Below are 22,169 nucleotides of genomic sequence, written 5' to 3' on the forward strand. Positions count from 1 at the left end.
AAGTAAGTTTTTAAAGCGTTTGATATATTTTACAACTTCTTTGTGATATTTTGTTTTAAAAGATGAAGGGAAAGAGGTATCATTTTTCCTCCTTTCAATAAATTGCTAAATTAGACAGGAAGGTTATTACCATACTGCACTTGTAGTTGTAAATGTATAGCACACATATACTATAATTTGTTGCTTGGAAGTATTTTTTGCAAGGTCAAAGCCTATTATCAATGTGTAGAATATCGGGAGTTACAGACTTTATTTTATTGCTACAAAATACAAGATGAAAATATCTGGCATATTTGATCGAGTAATAAAAGTTTCCCATCTGGAAGCCTTTCCTTGGACTTCTTTGATACTTCTCTTTGTACTAGGTCACGGTTTGAAACCAAATCTGAGTGCCACTGACTGCCTCTTTAACAGTCATTTATATTAGAAAACACGTTCACCTGGCACTTACAGAATAAAGTCAAATATGTATTCTTATTAATTTTTATTAAGAATGTTTCCAATAATTTTAGAATTACTATAATAAGCTACTTCAATGTGGCCTGTTTCTGACCACATACATATGTAAAGCTTTTTTTTGGTACCTATTGGAGCACTTTTACAGGAAGTATTCTAGGTCCCCACAAGTTTCAAGAAAATAAGTGTTGACATAGTATTGTTAATGACAGTGAGACAACACTGGAGGTTTTTTGTTTGCTGTGGGCGTGTAGTTATTTTATTTCCATTCTGAAACACTGTTCATTGTTTTGAGAATTACGTCTTTAAGAACCTGGTTGCTTGCGATGTTTTATTCATGTTTTAATAGAGTTCTCTATTATTAAGTACAAATATTTTTAATTAAGAAAGAGGTACCGCCCTCTGGGTAATAGTGCAAGCATGTAGATAGCTGGTAATTAAAGTTTTCTGCATGTATAACTACATTCAAACAATTCTGAACAGGTAACATTGCAAGCTTTGTGAGAAGTGAACAAATAACTGGTAGTAACTGAGCTAAGAACTTGCATTCAGTAAGGGTCTAGAGAAAAATTTATGTATTATTTTAGGATTAAAAATGGTAGTAATAATCACATTATTCAGGAATGAAACTTGGACCTCAAAAGCCAGAGGTAAAGAAGGGGGTGGCAGCTGTGCCAACAACTTCTGTCGTCTTCCTGTACCTTGTACGAAATGACAGATTATGTAGATGTGTGCCAAAAAGTAGCTTCTGAGTGATGGAGGTGATTCCATAGGGAAAAAATGAGTATAAAGAAAAATTAAAATATAGTTATGTTAATGTTAAAATATACACACGAGCAAGTTACCAAAGTAACTTTTATAACTTAGTGCTGGCATGTGTAGCTTTCCAGAGAAATTTTATGCTGTGCTTGACAAATAACTAAATGTTATGTTGATGGTGTTTATGTTACTGTGATAACCATGTGGTTGGGTTTATCTCAGAATTTGCATTTACTGCTTAAGCAATTGTAGCTGCTGGATTTTTGAGTTTCTGAAAACCTCTTCTAGTTTTAATTGCAGTAGAACAGCAGCTTCACCAAACACCCTGGGTGCAAATTGCAGTCCACAACAGTGTTTGTGTTCTTCTTCTTTCCTGGCATTATGTGTAAATATGCTTGATCTTCATATCTGAACAGAAATCTGTTAACTAATCTGTTTCTCTTTTAGTATTGCAGCTTCTTGAAGATTCTCAAAGAGATTCTCCAAAGTGTGTGTTTCATTCATACATTCTGTTCCATGATCCTGTCTATTTTATTGACTTTTCCATTTTATTTCACAGGAGTATGACTGGAAAAACTACCAGTCAAATAGACTGAGTCCATCTGAACTACAGATGCTGGCCAGCATGGAGAGACAACGGAACGAAGAATTAAGGGATGCTGGGATCTCCCATGGGCTCAGTGCATCACAGATTGACAACTGCAATGTCAGCATAAGTGCAAGCAGCGATGATACAGGAACCTGGAGCTCTTGTTTCCCTCCAGTAAGTCTAAACCTGCAGTATTTATAGTTTCTATTAATTCTGAGACTCGGGGGTCTTGAATATTAAAACTGCTTTGAGTAGCTCTGAAATTCAAGGTATCAATACCAAAAGGTTTTTACAATTTATCGAGTAAAACACATGACCAGAACACATGGACTTCCAGCAGGTTCTGTAGTACCGCCATGGACAAAGAGCAAATCTACTGTATGTATTCCATCCTAGAATCCTGAATAATCAAGTAGGCTGTACAGCTTGTCGCAATAGCGGCTGACAACCTGCAGGCGTGTGATACAGTACTTAAAAATAGTTCAAAAATGAATGAAACCCAGATATACCAGTCAGCAACAGCATTACACTGTGAGTAGTGGAAAATAATTGCTGCTTACAGTGATAAAGTCTCATTACTGAAAAGCTAATGAAAGCTATTTCGAGGACTGAAGCAGGAGAAGAGCAGCAAAAAGCTGCAGTAGTTCTGAGCGCTTAGTATGTGACCCTTCTGTATTTTACACCTCGTATCATTATTTGTCCTGGTAGAATGTGGTACAAAATCACACACAGCTGCGCTATGTGACAAAGTACTGTTATGAGAAGCAGAGGAATATTTGTTACAGTCCACCGAAGGCTATTGAATGTATGAAATCAAAGAATAATATTTCAGCAGTTGCATAAAGGTACTTGCAGGAGCTGCTGTAAAACTAGATAACCTCGTGACTCCATCTGTATTTCAGCAACATAGTTCTTATTTTATTATAGGTGAAACAATAATAAATAATGAATGTGGCTTAAGTAAAGCGCACAACTCTGAGGCAGATCTAATGTTGGAAGATTAAACGCTGCTGTGTTGCCCCAGTATAAACTGTTGTAGGGTAGATGCTCTAATATGGTAGATGCTAATTACCTCCAGGGATCTATAGGGTCCAAACAGAGGCCTGTAGTAGCCACCTTCCATACTGAATGGTTGACACAGCATTGGGATTTTGTGGTACGCTGGTAAATGAAGGTTTCAAATGAGAAGAGATGTATCCATAAGTGGTCTATTATGCAAATAAGACCTTGGTTTGCCAAATAATATTTTGCAGGATATCAGAGAAACATTAGTACTTTTTAACTGTTGGAGATATGTCAACGTTATACATTTAATTGATTTCATCATGTTTCCAGTGCTTTTTCTCAGTACTCACTGCATAGACTCAGACATGGTGTAAATCTGCAAGACTGGACAAATGGAACTCAAATAAAGAGAATAGCAGCCTCATTAATTTTTTAGTAGTTTAATTATAAGGAAAATGATAAGAATGTTTAGACATGTCAGGTTTGGTTAATACAAATTACATGACTAAAGCAAAATGAAATTTTAAAGTAAACCGTACTGCAGTATTCAGTGAAGCACAGTGTGATTGGGGAGTCAGTTCTTTGATCTTTCTGCCTTGATCAGCTTCTGTAGCTTCAGACTAATAGCATCAGTCTGAAGAAGTGTTTAGATATAATAGGTTAGTCATTTAAATTGTAATTTAATATGGCTGTAGTTTTTCATAGTAGGCCTTTGTGACTTTCTTTCTCTGCATAAATCAAGTGTAAAAGGCAACATATTTGTCTTTGAGAGAGGAGTTTTCTAAATTTCGCTCAGTTGTCTGAAGTGGTGATGTGTGCTACACATACAGCTGGTCAGGTTCCTCCTCTGTGCTTTGCAAGGTGGGCATTGAGGCTTTAAGATCTAGTGGCAAGAACCTCGTTTTCAGAAGAGGTAATTCAGAAAGCAAACTTTCTCAGATAGTATTCTACCCTCAGAGTATTCATGTGGGGGTGGCAATTCTATTTTCTAGACCTGTAGTATCTAAGAAGGTTATAAACAGCATTTATTAGAACAACACCCCAAGTTGTTCTAACACAGAAGCTTTTAAAACAGTAGTTGGGGGCATTTTTGGTATGCTGGTGTTAAATTCTAATCCTTCTGGATTTTCATCTTCTGCCATGCATGGTCTTGGTGTAAGACCTAAAATGAGTAGAGTCATCGTTTCTTCAGCTTCCAGTTTTTACCAATAAGTGTTCCTTATAGATGTACTTATTCCTTCTATATATTATTTTAAAATATATGTGTAGAATAAAAGCAAATTCATTTTATGTCACTGATCTTTAGTATCATCATCATTGGAGTTGAGTCAAGAGAATTTGCAAATGATCAATCCTTCCAAAATCTAATGTACAGACCACAAAAAAGTTTGTGTATATGTGTAGCCATCTTCCAGTTGTGTAGGCAAATGATTTTAGAAAAGAAATAGAAATAATCCTCTTATCGTACTTCGAGAAATTCAAGACAGCTTGAAATTCTTGTCATGATTAAACTTTCATGCTTACATGTGTTTCCAGGTATTATTTTTCTGATTATTTAAATCAGTAGTATCTATTGCTTTCTCTTATGTTCTTCAAAGATAAGTAAGGAGTATTTTTATTCCCAGTTTTCATTCATTTTATACAATCTTTTTGTCCCTTAGTGCTAAGTATGGCAACAGCACCACCAAAAGGCAGCATTTTGTGTGTCTTTCATTTTGAGATACCTATGATGTTTTGTGAGGCAGGGCAGGCTATAATCATGTTAGATAGTGAAGATATGAATCAAAGTAATACTTTATATATAAAACACATTTTTAGTTAGTTTATTTTTTCTATCGCTTGCCATTTTTACTCTGATTTCCAGATTCATTGAGAATTCTCATGTTATTGACTCAAATGAATCTCAGAAACCCTTCTCAATGTAAAGGCACATAGATTGATCATATTGCTAAATTGCAGTTAGAACAGATGTCCTTAAACAACTGTAAACCAGATATACTAAAGCTGTATTTTATAACTTACGATAGTTTACTGAGAACTGAGTATATCCTGTCAGGAGAAGTCGTTGAAATGTGAGTTGTTTAGCAGCTGCTGTAAACTATGACAGCCAGAAAGGAATAAAACAGCTTTGAATATTATACATTACCCAGCACAGCTATCAGTTATAAATATGAAAAACTTCTATTTTAAAATGTATTTACTTTGAAGGAGAATTGTAAACCCTTGTAAAATGTGTGTGGGGCACCGTTCCAAATCAATAATATGCATGTATGTAGAACTAAATATTTTAAGACTGCATTTGACTGTTTCTTACCTGAATGTTAAGGTCTATGAAATTCCATGTTAGCTTTGCGACAATGTACAAGACACAATTGCATATATTGCAGAGTATAATGTGAGGTTTCTGTCCACATATATACGTTACCCAGGAAAAGTTGCAAAGCTCACAAAATATTTCTGCTGAAATGCCTTCCTGCGTTCCAGAGCTCCAGTAAGACGTTCCTGCCATGTCAGGAATTGGCCTATTCTTGGACAGCTGTTTCCACACCTCAGACACCACTTCAGATGCAACACAAACATTCTGGAGCAAGATCATATAGAAGATAATTCAGAGTATCTTCTCCCATAAGGTCCCTGATTCTCAGTGAGAAACGCAAAGGAGAAGAAATATTATCTGAGATTGCTCGTTGATGTGTCTTGGAGGCCTGTAGTGGTGTAATACTCCATTACCAAACTCCGGCATCTGCCCACCACTAAGACTTGTCTTTTGAGTAAGGAGTACTCACAGAGGAGAAAGAGAACTTGTTCCCCAAGCAGCTTTCTGAATACAAATTCAGCCACATAGGCCTTGATCTGCGAAATATTTGAAAGAGTATTTCCAGGTTCATACCTGCTTTGTGGAAGGTCTTCTGGCCTCCTTTGTGATGATTCAGAAAAGAAAACCACTTAACACAGAACTGGTCTGGCAGAACTGAAGTCTGACAGACAAGAGGAGTGATATTTAAACCCAGAATTGTTCCAACTGAGAGCTCAGTTTGACAACCCCTGGAGGGATCTGTTCACATCAAGTCAAATTGCAAAACTGAGGCAAACTATTCTTTACTATGAAATGAGCCTAAAAATTATTTAGACAGATATTCTGGTTCACAGACTGACTAATTTACTTTCTGTCTCATCCTCAGTCTTCCGCTAGCCATCATTTGGAAATTGCACTATCCGCCACCAGGCAATGACTCACATTTGGCAGTAATTAGGATGTCATTCATCCTCAACATATATTTTACACCATCCCACTTCCTGAAACCATGAGAACATACTCTTTTTTTAAATCATTTGTAAAAAAGCAATTGCTATCACAATGCTTAGTATTTCTTTTTAGCATTTCATGTACTAAATGATACAAGTATTGTTAATGTGTGCTTGTATTTTCACTTCTTTTGCATTTGCTTCAGTAATTTGTTTAGAATTCCTTTTGAGGTGTGTGATAATGGCCAGGGAGCCTCTTTTGGAAGCACCACATATATGCTGACAGAAAATGTATTTCTGAATTTAGAAATTCTTACATTTTTATACCAGTTTATGAATATTGATCTTTCTTGCAAATAACTGGTTTTAATGCCTTAAACCAAATGTAGTTTAAAACCTTTGGGGCATATTCTTACAATGGGTAAGTAAGATTTGAAGACTGTGGGAAATGATCATATTTTGTGTGACTATTCATACTGTCCACTGCAACTATTCATGAACATCTTAATCCAGGTTTCAAATTGGCAGTGCCATGCGCTTCAGCAAACTTCATCTGGGACTGCGAAGATTGCTGTTAATGATGCTTCTGAGGAGGGAGGAGCCGTGTCTGCCAGCCCTGTTAGCTCTGGCTCAGTGTTGTCGAGTCTCAAGAAGGGTTGTTTCAGTGCAGATCCAACTAAGAGTCCCTGCACCAAGCGTCCTACAGATGTACAGTCCACACCTTTCAAGACTTTGCCACTGTTCCCTCTCTATTTCCTGACACTCTCAACACTCTCACGGGCAGTAGAGAAATGACCATGTGGTTGACTCCTTAATTCATATGTATTTCCACCCAGACAAGAATCATAAGTTAATTTGTACTTTTTCATAGCTAGGATCTTTATAATTCCTTTTAATTTTCACAGATAAGCAAAAAAGACTGTAAAATTTTAATATCAGAAGCCGCAAATGTCTATTCTCATGAAGGGTCTCTTACAAACTTTCAAACATTCTGAAAAATATTTGTGAAGTTATTTTCTCATTTTTTTTGTTTTTTGTTTTCCATAGCCTGTCAGTCAGGAGCATCACTATCAGAAAGAAATGAGCCCACTTTCTCATTCCAACCCACGGTAAGATACCATTTATAGCCCAGGCAGTAAGGATTCAGTTAGAGTGTTCTGAATATTAAATGTGACATTCATTGATTTAATCTTAAATCTCTTTTCGGTTGCAACCTTCTCTCAGAGGGCTTTATTATTGCATATTTTAGTCATTGCCTGCATTCTCCTGGAACGTAGAACTGAATTCTGCGTGTTTTGGATGTACCAGTGTGTATTTAAACTAACTGACACGGGCCTTGCTCCTGCACTTGCTTTGATGTGTGATCCAGCAAATCCTCCTTATCTGACATACAGACACTCTCACCTGTTTCTTTCTCCATTTCTTCTCTGAAGGCTCAGAACTAGAATTCTGTGTGTGACTGTAGGTGTCAGGGAATCCATTCATTACAAAAATGTTAAATGTTACTTGTTTTGACAGATTTTTTTTTTCAGTAAATAGCCCAGTCAAGAAAGGGTGTTAAAACACTGTGGGATAGTTCAAAGGGATCCTGTCTACAAGATATTTGGCTGTCAGTTTTTTAGCTTGATCTGTTTTGTCTGGAATCAGCAACAAAATCTCTGTGACTTTAACATAAGGTGAGGTGAAGACAAGGGGAGAGGGTAGCTATGGAGAAATAATCTAATTTAATTGTCCAGTTTCAGAACTGCCTTGTGTCTGTGAAACCCCAACATCACTTTCTCAATTTTTTAACAGCCTGAACAAGAGGTGTATTTTAAAAAGCCATCTTATTTTACTTTCACTTGGTGTCATGAATATGGATTTTGCTTGTCCAAATTTTAACTGGATAGTGTATGTGTGTTGGGAGGGGTAGGAGGAGAGGACATTTCAGATACAACTTATTTATCCTCTATCAACAGCCTGAAATATTTTATGGTAAGGCACTGAAAGTCAATTGTGCAGGATAATACGCATTTCTCATCACACAGATGTTTTCAGTCACTTGTCTCACTTGCCATTCACATTTTTATGACCTTCTTGTTAGATTTTTATCAAGTGAACACTATGAAACTTGCTGTGCAAGTTCACCCAGAGGCATCAGTTATTGCAACATGCCACCATATGTTTCCTAGTGCACACAATATATTACTGGAGTTAGAGTGTAATCCTGATTCCTGTTGCTTTCACATGTAAATCAAAGTGCTCATGTTGCTCTAGAAAACCTCTCTGCCTTGGGTGCTGGTTCTCAGAGGATCTGTCTCTGTCCTTATGAATTGTTGCAGTGGATGAAGTGGACACAGGCACTTGCCTGCAGTCCACAGAGTGACATATCAGGTACCTTGTGACTGACAGTTTGTCAAGAACTCTATTCCAGAATCAATTTTGTAATTCTGATAGCATTAGAATTGCCTGTATTTTAGTGCAGGCTACATTGATTGTCTTCTTTTTGCCCATACATTCGTTGAGTCAGGTTTTATTAAGTTGTTTTTATGCATGTGCTAAAGTAATTGAGTACTTGGTACATTTTATATACTGAAGAACAGAATAAACTCCATTATCTGTAAAAATAAAGCATTTCATCATATCAAGTTAATACGATCAACAAATAAACTTGTATTTCCATATAATAAAATTTAAAACAAAATAGTATAAATTATTACTTAGTTCTTATGCTAGTTTAATCCAGTACACACAGTAGACTTAAATGTCTCTAGAAATCATTTTCGAGAAATGCAAGCAAAGTATTCGTTAAATACCTGACTTGCAAGTGCCTCATAAATTCAGTAGCCCTTGTGAACTGCCAGAGAAGCATTATTGGGCTGTAAATACCGAAGATGACAAAATTATGAGGTCAGTTTGCATCATGATATAAAAACTGGAGATGATGTGACTTGAATACCATCGTTCACATCATTACCTCTCATTTGTAATGGAAAATTCTGTAATGTCTTTTCACATAGGGTGCATACCTAAATGAGAGGGAGATAAAATTAGTGGTAATTCTATAACTCAATTCCTAAACTGTTCTTAAAGCAAACTTTAACAATTAATATATGAACAACTGGAAAATGTCTAAGTCTTGTAAGCCTAGTGTAGCTATGTAAGGGAACACCCAGAATATTTGAAAAATTGATATATCGTATGTAGATGGGTGGGTATAAATGCCATGGCATGAAGACGGCTATGTGATACACTTACTGAAACAACAAATGCCTTCTTGTAAAGAGTGATAAAGAATTTGACAGGTCTCAAATAACTTTAAAAAGTGTAGTGGTGATACTTTCTGGGAAATGAAAAGAGAGCAATGTGGAAACTATTGTCCAGTAAATGTAGCTTCTGCCTGTAATAAGATAAAACAAGAAGCCAGGAAAGAAAGCACCTGCGAAGATAATGGAAATGCAGTCAATAAAAAGACCCAGCAAGGCTCATTTTCCATTGGTTCCTCTGGATAAAGGTCATAAGTCTGCCGAGAATATTGCTGGTGCAGTACAAATCACCTCCGCGTCGTGCTGATTTGTGAGGCGCAGAACCAGGTGATGGAAGGAGAGGGGCTGACTGCAGAGCCCGTCAGCCCAGCGCCGCTGTTCCCTCCACATGATGTGCTGCTTGGTCCTACCTGAGCTTCCGAATCACTCTCTTCTCTCCAAATACAAACCTGTAACTATCTGTGTTACTTCTTCCTCCAGCGATGTACCCACATCTACTTAGTAAGCATTTCCCCTCCAAAATATTTGTGTGTAGTAGGTTTGGAAGTTTCATTAAAGGAAATGGTGAAAGAAAGTAAATATTCTAGAGGAATTTCAGCCGTACTGAGCTGCAAAATGTCGAGCTGCTCTCTCAAAAAGATCCTAATTTTATTAATAGATTTTCAGAACTTCTGCAAATGCTCTCCAGAAAATGTATTTCTGATAAAAGCTAATTTTTTCCATGTTTGAGAGAGGGCTTTTCTATAAATTCAAACCTGTCTTTATAAGCATTGCCTCAGCAGATCCTCTGTTGGCTTCCTACTCAGTTCTTCCCAAGTTAACAAGTACAATTTGTTCCTCTGAAGCTCAAACAGCTGTTCCCCAGAAGCCATACTAAAGTAGGACACAAATATTTCAGCTTTCCTCTGGCCATCCTTTCACAAGAAGTATATTTTACTTAAGTAATTTCATACAAATTGTACGCAGCCAAAATTTTCAGTTAAGTTTTACCTGGACATTTAGCTCTATGAGTTTAATAAAATGTATTCCCATTGTGGGCACAGAGATTTGATGACAGCGTCTGCCTGATTTGGACGATACCCAAGGATATAAGACGAACACGTAAAACACAGGTGTTGTTTTATGAGAAAGTCTATTGATCAGTGGTCTCAAACCAAATAATGAGTGCTCAAGCTGTTTGTCATTCACAAATGAAAATATTTGTTAAACTGAAGTTTAATTTGTTTTCCCCGTTAATGTCTGCTGGGTTTCGTTTGTTGACAGCTCTAAATTCCAACAGCTTCTCCAAACTACTCTATATATGTAGGGCTGACAGCTTTTCCAAGGAACCTGCAGAAATTAATTAATCAATCAGTGCAAATGATCTTCTGAAGTGTTGTCTGTGCCTCTGCTGTGTGCTTGCTCAGGGTTACCTGCACGAAACTATCAGGAGTAAACACAACTGTACTCCCTTGTCACCTCCATCTCCGTCTCTGTGCTGCTGGAAGCTCATGTTTGCCAGGCTGGTGTGTTAAAGCGTGTGTATACATCAGTATATAGTGTACCCTGTTCAGCCCTACTTATTAAAAGTACGTTCAGCTTTGAGACTATCATTCAAGTGCTCTCATCCATCCCAGGTGAAAACTAAACATTCCGATAGCTGATGCATGTGTTATACGATTGGGAGATTCAGTAAAATTAAGCTCGCCTACAAAATGGTGCAGGTAAAGGCGGATTGTAGCTGTAATGTTTATTTGCTCTACACTGGAACTTCTCCAGCACGTGTGCTGTGAAATTCAGACACAAAAAGTCTTTGTCTCCCATATTTCCAAGCAAAGGCTTAAATAGCAGAATAATTTAAAGTTAAGCAGCACATTTAAAGTTCCAGTTTTGCAAACAAAGAAGCATATTTGGTTTTATGATTCATTATGATATTGAAGCCATACAACTCCATTACTTCCACAAAACAGACAATATTACATTATGAAGTATTATAAAATTACACAACAGTTGTCAAAATAAGTGAACAAGAACAATACCTCACAAAATGTACTTTGGTTTTTCATTGTACTTGTTCAGTTACTTTACTCATCCACAAAATAGAGTAATTTGCAATAGGCCTCCCAGTCGTTAATCTGAATTAGCAAAGTTCAGCTGCATTTGTCAGGCTATAATAAGCATGAAAAAGAACATGACAAAAGAAGCAAATGGCACAGGAAAGACCTAATTGAAAAGGCTACATTTTTTAATCCTGATGGCAAAAAGCTTAGCAGGAGAAAGGTTGTTGAGAACCAAGTGGCTAACGTCTAAAAGCTTGTTAAAATAATCCAAAAATGGCTTTCCCTTGTTATGGGAACCTGAGAACATGCAAACATGGCAGCATATATATTAAGGCTTTGACTATAAACCATGGCAGATGCTTTCAAATATACTGTTGTGTCTCTATTTATATAAGGTAGTTTGTATCTTTTTTTTGTAGTTTCAGATTTTATTGAAGATATCTTTTATTGGTTCCACCCTTTTTCTGCATATTTCTGGGCCATTCAGAGTTGTCTGTCTGTGCTTATGTGTAGAGCTGGAGAACGGGCAGTAAAAGAGTTTACGTGCCCCTAAGATGTCTTAGATTGAAAGGAAGACATATGAGTGACTTTGTGCTGAGTCTGGGACTCCCGTTCACAGCCACCACCTAAGGTCTGAGTCCAAATTCAGACAACTTTCATTAACTGATCAATTCATTAAATTTATACAGCTGATCTTCTGAGAAATGAATCAAAGCTAACAAAGAAGAGAGGACTAGTATTAATATCTTACTTATATGATAAATCACTGGTTTGCTCTACTGGTGTCATTAACATTGCTAGTGAATATCGAGGCTATAATCTAACCAGCAAGCCATGGTGGTGAACTAGAGATTTAGTCTTTTAAGTAAATTCCAATGTTACTATTATATAACAGAAGCTATGATAGAAGTTTCATATATTTAACTGCAGAACATTGACCAAATAGCACAATATATTAATTACTAAGCTGCTAAACCTCAAAATCCAGGTCATTTGTATTTTTAGGCTGGTGTAGATAACTGTTTATATTTCTAATAACCTGCTCAAATTTATCATTTGAACTGTGATAATGAAAGAAAAATAGGATAGCATTAAAAGTTTAAACTTTCAGCTGATACCAGTCAGCATGATTATACTGTGTGCACTTGTAGTATCGTGTTTACTAAGTAGAATTCACGTTTCCTTTGTTATCCTTGATCCTAATCTGGCACCCACAAGCCAGTTCATTTACAGATTTAAGACTAAGAGGAGCAGATTCAAGTCTTGCCTGCACAGTTGCACTCGTACCTTTTATGGTCTCTTTTTGAGTTACTAATTGAGTGAAAATGAAATAACTGAGTTTTTAAGGAGGTCTCTCTGCCCCCATTAGAAGTCTGGTATTTGGCAGGCTGGACTTGCTGAAGTGGTTTGGAGGAAGGAAAAAGGCATTCTGTAAATAAGCTTGGGATTTTCTAAACCTCGGTGCTAGCAAAAAATAAGTTCCGGTAAGGCATACAGTAAATGAAGATACTGTGTATTAGGGATGGAATGAATCTGTCACTTTGACGGATTGTGAGGCAAAGAACAGATTAACAGATCACTCATAGTCAGAATGCAGCTCACTGTGAAAAATGTGGAGGAAATGGTAAGTGTTGGTTTGTGCTGATTTAATGATATTTTGGAACTACAACAATACTCAAGTAGAATAATACAATGTAGCTCATGGCTTGCATTTTGATTGTATTGTTTACAGCTGGCATTGATGGCATAAATAGAGTGGTTTTAATTAGTCAGAATGTGTGGTTGGCTTTGCTTTTTTAAGGAGATAACCTTCTTAAAGCTTCTTAAAGAAGTTCCCCCCAAAAATATCCTTAATTCAGCCAGAATCAAAACACAGGCCACAGTCTACATTTCTCAGGATGTTGCAGGTTGTCTCTATGCTGGGCTCTACTTTTAGGCAAAGTCTACAAATTCTTAAGGATTCGTTTGATTGTTTAACTTAGCTCATACACACTGTCTCATACTCACACATGCTTATTTGCTTCCTAAAATCAGCTGCAGATTTCACCATGGAAACATCTGTCTTGACTGCTGCACTGCAGCATCTATCAGAATTACCACTGTAAACCCACTTTTCAGAGGTTTATCAATCAACTGCCAGTATTTACTCTCTACTGCAATTTAACCAAGAAGATTTCTCCATGCATGAGATTTTTTTTTTCAGCATTTTAGGAGAAGTTGATATAGACATTGCTAAGAAACGTGTGGAGGTAATAAACCTGGTTTTAATATATATTGTGTAAATTGTTTCAACCTTAAAAGTAGTATTAAGTCAATAATTAATCCCTAATATTACAGTGTTTTGATTATTTGTCATGGTGGGAGGGGTTTGAATAGCAAAACTATTAGTTTTTGTTGGACGTGGTGAAAAAAACCCATAAACTAAATCTAGACTGTCTTAATGGGAAAAGTTAAACTGGCTGACACATGTGTTGCCTCTGTCATAAATAACCACTCCTTTGCCTCCCTTTAGAACGATCAAAATCCCCGCATCTCACACTTGCACCTACTAGAGAAAAATAATAATTCATATACTGAACCAGATGCATCAAAATAAATATAAAGATGAAACTTAACAACTCCTGTGCAGAATTAACTCCAATAAATGGAGGACAAAATCATCCAGCGACTCAGAAATCACCTCATCTCCGATTTCTCAGACTTGATCTTTCACGAGGACCTTCCATAGATGAGACTTCAAGCTAAAATTAATACATTTTCTGACTAATAAGAACTATTAATTTAACAGAACCACTAGTTTAATGACACACGATTACCTCCCACCCTCGATGTTCTCTAAATGAATTGTCTTTTTCTTTTCCATTGGAGGTAGTTGCCTGACAGTCTTTTGTTCTTACTAACATCCTCTCTGCTTTCCAGGTACCAACTATGTTCTTTAGAAATTCTCTGATACGTAGTTTATATGAAAAACACGTATCTTTAAACTCTTCTGTTTTGTGCCAGACCTGTAGAACTGCAAATACATGCTGAAGCTTCTTTACTTTTCTAACTACATTTGTTGGCCTGAGATAATTCTCTTTAGAAACAAGCACTGTCTTTCCTCTCTCCTTGCCCCACTTTTGCTTCAGCAGTCTTCCAAGGACAAATATTCTAGTTCTTCTCTGGATCTCAAACGTCACCATCTCTTTAAAAAGTTGTAGTGAATTTGGTAGAAAGGGTGGCTTGGGAAGCGGAGATGGAGATTAGCACTAATAGTTATTCATTCTTTAAAACTGGTGCAGTTTCTCCAAGAATTTGCCTCTGCTGACATTGTCTTTCAGTGCGATTGTAGAGAATCAGGTAAGTGATACTGGTTTGTGTTCTCTGGCCACGTCCTATGGGCACAGAGAGGTTCTACTGTTGGGCTTTTGTTGACTGATTGTGAAGCAGCACACACGACACGTGCCAAGTGGCAGAAATGGAGAATATATTCTACCCTGCCACTGGGTATCACAGTATGCTTTGAAATATTATTCCTAAAAACTTCTGAAGCTTTGGTGTAAATAGAGAGTCTTTGGCTGTATTCAGGGAATGCAAATATGGGGAGCAACGACAGGAAGAGCTAATAATGGGATGTCTGGGCAAGCGTATTGCTGTGTGGATTGGTTGTACCAGTTCTCACTGCCGTTAGCTGAACCACAGAAAGGAGAGGGGTTGGTTGTGAAGTTGGCCTTATATGTGAAAATAATATGATGGTGTAAAAAAATTTTGAAGTACATTTTTTACATATTGAAATGATGGGGAATTCAATATTTCTTCTTTTAAATCTGCTATACTACTGGCTGGATTTCTACACCAGCAGTTATGTTTCCTGAAGCAGAAAATTAGGTTTTTCCATTTTGACTGCAAACAGGTATGCGGTTGTCCCCTGGTTCACCCCAGATCGTCCATACACGCCAACAGGAGATGATGTGGAATCAAAGTCCAGAAGTAGCAGAAAAAAAAGGGGGGGGAAGGGCAATTTGCATACTTTAGCAATTATAACACGATTGAGCCTTGCCAGATTTCTCAGTCAGTAGCAAATCTCACATGAGATCATCAAGGCTTTTCAGAAGGTAGAATTACACTACCTGTTCAGTTGGTGCTGGACAATTACAATTGAGTTGAGACTATTGCAGTCTGTCAGTTGTTAGTAAATTCATCCCTTTTAGAGGAAACTGTGGATGTTGAAGTTATCTCTAAAGCTCTGGCTAATCCCACTGGTCTGTAGCACAAGTTTGCATGAATAATAATATTGTGCCAGCTGTTGAAACAGCCATGGCCAAACACAAGTTGAATCAACCCCAAACCAAGTTTAATTTACTCTGTAGAGCTGCACTGTTCCCATCAGCATGAAGCAAACGCAAGGGAATTTAAAGAGCTCTTTTCCCTTCCATTCCCCTTGCCTTGCAGTGAAATGAAATGGTCAAAAAGGATGGAATTGGTTCTATCAAAATGAACTGACTTACTGAGGTACCTCGAATTCTGTGTTCAAGTGTTAACTTGCAATTATTTAGTCTAGTTAGTAGTTATATGGAAGGTTTAATGTGTTATGACTCTTTACTGTTGATGAGGAGAGGTGGGAACTTAAGGAAACATCAGCTATGCCCAGTGTACAGAGATTAGTTTCCTACATGAAAACAATTACATGACGTGGTCACCTGCACAAGGAATGTCTTAACTTCGTGACTTGGCTGTGCCCTTCCCAGGCAGTCTTTCTCTGGTTGATAATATAATATGAGTGACTTTTTCAGTGAAAAAAAATCTGCAGTTCAGTTTGCAATAAAAAGCAGTAACAATGAAAACAATTGTTCTCCTTTCTTGGAGCCGTAGCAATCAAAGACAGTGTATCATAAAGTGGTGTATGTGGCATGAACGTTGAACTTTGCATGAATGTATGATAATGTGAAAATCATTTTTACAAGCTATCACAAAGTAATGTTCAGGAGGGACGTAAATTGCCTATTAAATTGAATGGGTGAAGAAAGTCCATACTCCCTCCTCTTTGATAGAGATCCCATCAAAACCTTTTTCTTTACAAAAGCAAAATAGCTACATGACAGCTGTGCTGAGGAGTCCTCTGTATGGTCTTTGCCAGTAGCTAAAAGAGGAAGGAAGCCTTAACATTTCAGAATTGTCTTAACGGTAAAGTTTATTTTCGTAATAATAAACCACAGCTGGATTGTGTTTCATCACACGTGACAACCTTTGATTTCCTTTGAATTTGTTTTAATAATCAAAATAATTAGAATAAATAGGAACAAGAACTGTTCTTTTACGAACGATATTTTGATTTGTATTTTTCAGGGACTGGTCGAATGTGTTCAGTCCCCCCATCATTCCTGGAAGCCAAGAGCTGGAAGAGCACACTAAATCTTCAGCAAATCAGAGTATTCCAGGTAGGAATTTATGAAGGCAATGAAAAGGACCTGGGTGGGAAGACGTTTCTAAATGTTGTTTCTGTAGTGCTGGTGCTGCCTTTTCATAGTTGTCTATACTGCTACATTTTGGTTCCAAGTTGTCTTTTATTATTCTCAGCTCAAGCTAGCAGAGTTTTCCATGAGGTATTATTTGTCTTTGATAGAAGAATAACTTATGCAGTTGTAGGTTCCTAATATGCTGGCTCGATATGGATTAATTCATAAAAAAACACATCTTAGTTGTTTAAGGAATTGATGCTAGTGGGGATGGCAAACCTATGAAAGAACACAAAGACTAAACATTCAGGACAGTTACACTTACATAAGCGGAACTTCTCTTATGAAGAAAAAATTCAGATTTAGCCTTAAATGAAATCTCAGCATGATTTCCTGACTACAGACTGTTGTCACCACCTAAAGTGCTACAGGCTTTTGTTTATCAATGGTGTTTGTTTAAAGAATGACAAAGAACTTAAATGCTATGGAAAGTCAACAACAATGGAATGAAACAAACACCTTGTTTTCTTCAAATGCCCCTTTCTCCAAATACCCCTTCAAATACCCCTTTCCTTATCGGTTCTCTTAGGAAACAGGGCAGATATTTTTCTTCAAGTCATGTGAAATCTTATAAATCTCTCCTGTGTATTTTTCTGCCTGAGGGATGAAGATGTGTTGGTGATTTACCGTCTAAAATAGACTCTGCCCCTCAAATCGGGAATGTTTTCATAGATCTGTATGTGCAATTCTTTATGGCAGCAAAATAGAATTTTGCTGTCAGGAAGGGACCTTGCACTGAAGAATCAAATAATAGATTTTCTTAAGGGTCTTAAGTAAGCCAAAGAAAATTGGACAGCAATCCTTGAGTTAAAGGCATGTTGGACATAAAGTTGTGATAGGTCTCTGAGCATTTTTTATGTTAGTATTATGAAATCCAAGGCTTGCTGCAATAAAGCTAGAAATTCTGTAAATTTTAAAATTTGGATTATTATCTTTAAAATCTTTAAAAATAAGCATACTTGGGAATTTGTTGGATTTCTTCTGTTCTTCACACTAGACATTCCAAACTGTTTTGTGAATTGTTCCTAAACTAATTTTTCTTTACGCTGAGATAGTTTACATCATGTGTCTGTGATTGCACATTTGGAGAACAGAAAATCTCTATATACCGTAGCATTTTATTTTGGCTTTTTATTTTTGTACCTTTATTCAATCAAATTAAATTCTGATGCATCTATACCTATCAGGCATGAATACCATTTGCTTGTTTACTACGATCTGAAGTATAGAAAAAGATGATGGGTTCTACACCTTCTTTGTGAGCTGCATAAGTTTTCCCAAGAGCTATGCAAACAAAATACCTCCCTTAACCCCATTTAGCTCACCAGGCCTGATGAAACACCCACAGCAAGGACAGCAACAGTTCAGCTTTGCCCTTTCACCTGTGGTTACAGTAAGAGTTTCTTTCTCATGGCATTTGTTAATGCTACTGGGGAAACGCAAATGAAATCTCTTCCGAAACAATAAGGTGCACGCTGCTTCTGTATGCATTAAATGTATCAACCTACTTTCTGGTCTCTAGATAATGTAATCTATATATTGTTCTGTGATCCTGGCTGTAAATAGACTCAGAGCATTGTGAAACTGCTGCTGTTAACATCACAGGCCATTACTTATTATGAAGAGTTAGGGCATGCAAAGCATTCCGTTTGAATTAGCAGTCCAAGAATGAGATTAACATTCAACAATGAATTATTTCCTAACAAAAAACTGTAGATCTTGTAACTTAGATTTAGCTTGTATGACAGACAGATTTAGAAAAGGAGCTACAACATATAGAGCGTCTGTAATGGTCTGTATGGCTTTATCAGTGTGTTTTAGGCTAAGGATTCGTTTCTGTTAGCTGAAAACTTCTCTTGTATTTTAAATAACTTCAGACAACCTAAATTTAAATTTTTTATTGTCTGAAAGAATCTTATTTCCTCTCTGTTATTGGAAGCTCTTCTGTACAGGTTTACCTGTACTGGACATTTAGGTAACATGTTGGATACCAGACATTCAAAATCTTTCGTTCTTACAGGCCTTAAGTGCACGCTGACCATCATTGTTCATACTAAAACATTATCGTTTAAGATCATTGACAAAAATAGCACTTTGGGAGGCTTTGATCCACTATTAGCAAAGGTGCTTCTGGTGAGCTGCTCCATTCAACTCTGTGAAGTCCGGTTGTTAAGCAAAGTGACTGACATCGTTTCACCTCAACTAAATACAAGTCTTCAGAAATATAATAACAGTGTGAATTGCTGTTATCTTGTTACCAGAAGTCAAAAGATGATGCACTTTAAAGAGACATCCTGTCACATCTGACAGAAAGGTATTTCCATCTAGTTGTCTAAGTCAACAGGAGTAATTTATTTGTACTTTCCTCACTTGACCCAGGTGAAGATGACCCCAGTGCTGAAGAAGATGAAGTTTTGAATCTTCTGTATGATCCATGTCTGAACTGCTACTTTGATCCAAATTCTGGGAAGTACTATGAGTTGGCATAGTCAGATCCTGAGAGGATAGAATTTTGTATTCAGAGTAGGTTTATCTTTTAACTGTTTGTAAAGTGTGACTGAGCTGTATAATTTATCATGTAACATAAAAATTGAATTAACCAATAGTTTTGCAAACAAGTTAATATATTTTGTAAATAGCGTCTTATTTTTATAGTTTTGTATTAAGTTGTTATGCAGTGGAAAATCACATAACATAAAAGTTCCTTGTGACTAAGACATTTGTTAGTCTAATTTATTTCCAGTATTCAGAGTTTCTATATGGAAACAAATGAAGTTGAACCAGTGCTCAGAGTGCTGGGTTACATGTCTTACATGTTTGTATTAGTTTTTCTGTTACAACTTGCAATAAAATCACGTAATTTGTTTAACTCCTCTGTACGGGGTTTCAGTGCAGTTTGCAGCGACAGTCCTAAAGTTCCAACTTAGCATTTTAAATCCCCTGCATCACTGTGCAGGTTTTTTTTATGGCACATAAAATATCCCTATTGACCATGGGGAAAGACTGTGGATATAAACCAGACCATATGTAGCTTTTGCAAATGAAATCATTATATGAAATTAATAAAAAGCTGTGCGTGGACACGTGTCAAACTTTGTCTGCTCTACAAACCAGTCAGCCTGACCCTGATGTTTCCACATGGCCATGGCTGCTCTTTGGCTCCAAGCAGCACCCGATATTTCTAGCCCCACACCAAGGAGATTCTGCAACACCGTGCAGGGCTCCTTGTCACAACCTCCCCCCTAACAACAGGACACTTGCTAAAAGGGTAAATATACCATTAAAAACAAATCTGCTGCCTGGTATTGAAGAAGAGGTGTCAGGCAGGGGTTGCTGGTGAAACAAGTCCAAGGAGTTGTGTTTAATGGAGTCGAGTTGGTGGAAGAGCTTTGGAGCCCACATAATTTTCTGGAAAGGGTTGAAGGGAGTGTCAAAGTCGCATGGCAAAAGTGATCTATAGGCATTTCTGGTGATTCTTGTTCTAAGTTTCCACTTGATTATATCCAGTGCTATTCCACTGTCATTACTTGCAAGCTGATTACTCAGTGAATTTTTTAGAATAATGTGTTTGAATGTCATAAAGTGAGCTTAGTAAGCTCACTGGCAAGTGATTTAAAATGATATGTCTGTAAATTATATGTAATTATGGATCCTAGTTAATGAATATCCTAGAATCAATTGAAAATGTAGTTGTTAATAGTGACTTGGCATAAGATCAGGTTGTGTATTTGGCTTCTCTGTCGGGTACAAACATATCATCACAAATTGATTCGAGTAGCACTGAAATCCACAGGAAGACAGATACTCTGTTGAGGTAATTTACTTACCCTGCCTCAGCCTGTTTCTCCCAGAAAGATTTGTACCTGTTCTTGCTGGTGCCATAATCAGTTTAAAAGTTCAATGAAATCATAATTTCGACCTTCAAAAATCAGATACTAGCTTGTACATTCTTGCACATATCTAACCGCTTGCTTTTTAGCGTCTTGTAGTGATCAGGACCAGGCTCCTTGTATCTGTGGCAAGGGCTATTTAAAATGTGATGTTAATTTTCCTTTCGTAGCCGCATGTCTCACAGGACTGGTCTGGGGAGGTATGTCCTGGCTTCTCAGCATCAACCACTGAAGTGCCACATACCAGAGTCTACCAGTGGACGTTGGAAGTTCAGACAAGCGGGAGCTTTTGGAGGCTCCGCACTCTTATCCCCACCTGTAGTGAGATAATGAGCAATGCCAAGTTCAAGGCCAGCCTGTTGTTCTAGACAGGTTCATAGGCAAGTCCAGGTACACTCTGTTTTCCCGTCATTAGCACAGGTAGTATTTTATAGGCAAGCCCTGCTTTTCAAAATCAGCCGTTTGGGATCCTTGCCCTTTGTGTTCTAGTCAACAGCTCTATGTCTCCAACATCCGCGGGGATTGATTGCTGTAATGCTGTGAACAACACCTGTGAGTTGAGTGGCAAGAAAAGCTACGAGTGCTGTAAGTTTTGCTCAGAATGTTTTTCTTAATCATTATTCCGTGAACCTAGAACTAAAGCTCCCCTGGCACGCTGCATGCTTGTTGTTTAGCCAATTTGTCAAAGCCAGCATTTATGGCAAGTGATGAAGGACGCAGAGATTTCCTCCTAGCAGTTATATGCAATGTTTTAGTCCAGGAGAGTCAAAAAAGACACTTGTTGGGCGTAAAGTTTCAGGTTCATGAAGCTGCCAGGATTTATTTCTACAGATTCAGCATCAGTTATGATTTTTAGGAATAGAAATTTTGAAATGCAGTAAATTTTAGTAAGGCTTCGTTCATGTTTTTTACATGTGCATTGAAAACAGCGGAATTGAAGTTAGCTCGGTGGAGCTGCTGGGGTCAGCAGATCACAAGTCAATCCATTGGTCTCCCAGGCCTTTCTGTGTTCCTTACACATGTAAGGTGTGACAGACATCTCTGCTTTGTTTCCAGTTGCTAAAAAACACCGTCAACCAGCTTTCAGATAGTTCAAGAGGAAGAACAAATCTTTAAAACACTTCTTAGCCAGAGCCCGGAGCAGCGTGTTTCTGTGTCGCTGGAATGATTCTGCCCATTTCTCTCATTCTTTTTGCCTTAGGTCCATCCACTGAGGTTTTCTCCGAAGCCCAACCAAATAACCAAGCTTGAGCCTTTAGGTCTCTTTGGGCTGCAGCAGCTCAGAATTACAGCTCACAGATATGGACTTTTCCAAACAGCTGCTGGGACTTGGTAATCTTTGATCTTGCAGTACTGTCACTTGTCCCCGAGTGCGCTGTGTACGTGTGAGCCTCATTATGTCAAACAAAGAACACTCTGTCCTAAGGAGCTTACAGTAGGACATC

General features: G+C 37.5%; 1 protein-coding gene across 1 annotated transcript in view; it reads left to right on the forward strand.

Annotated features, from left to right (window-relative positions):
* Window positions 1-19,323, forward strand: part of CFAP20DC (CFAP20 domain containing) — a gene marked incomplete at both ends in the record, with an annotated part of 42,897 nt that extends 23,574 nt beyond the window's left edge. Inside the window, 4 exons of the mRNA XM_082060108.1 lie at window positions 1,775-1,978; window positions 7,103-7,164; window positions 16,665-16,756; window positions 19,214-19,323. Of these exons, the coding sequence (XP_081916234.1) occupies window positions 1,775-1,978; window positions 7,103-7,164; window positions 16,665-16,756; window positions 19,214-19,323 (468 nt within the window). The remainder of the gene's footprint in view (window positions 1-1,774; window positions 1,979-7,102; window positions 7,165-16,664; window positions 16,757-19,213) is intronic.
* Window positions 19,324-22,169: the final 2,846 nt, after the last annotated feature.

Source organism: Streptopelia decaocto (genome assembly GCF_964273445.1).
Source record: "Streptopelia decaocto genome assembly, chromosome: 8".
NCBI classification, from domain to species: domain Eukaryota; kingdom Metazoa; phylum Chordata; class Aves; order Columbiformes; family Columbidae; genus Streptopelia; species Streptopelia decaocto.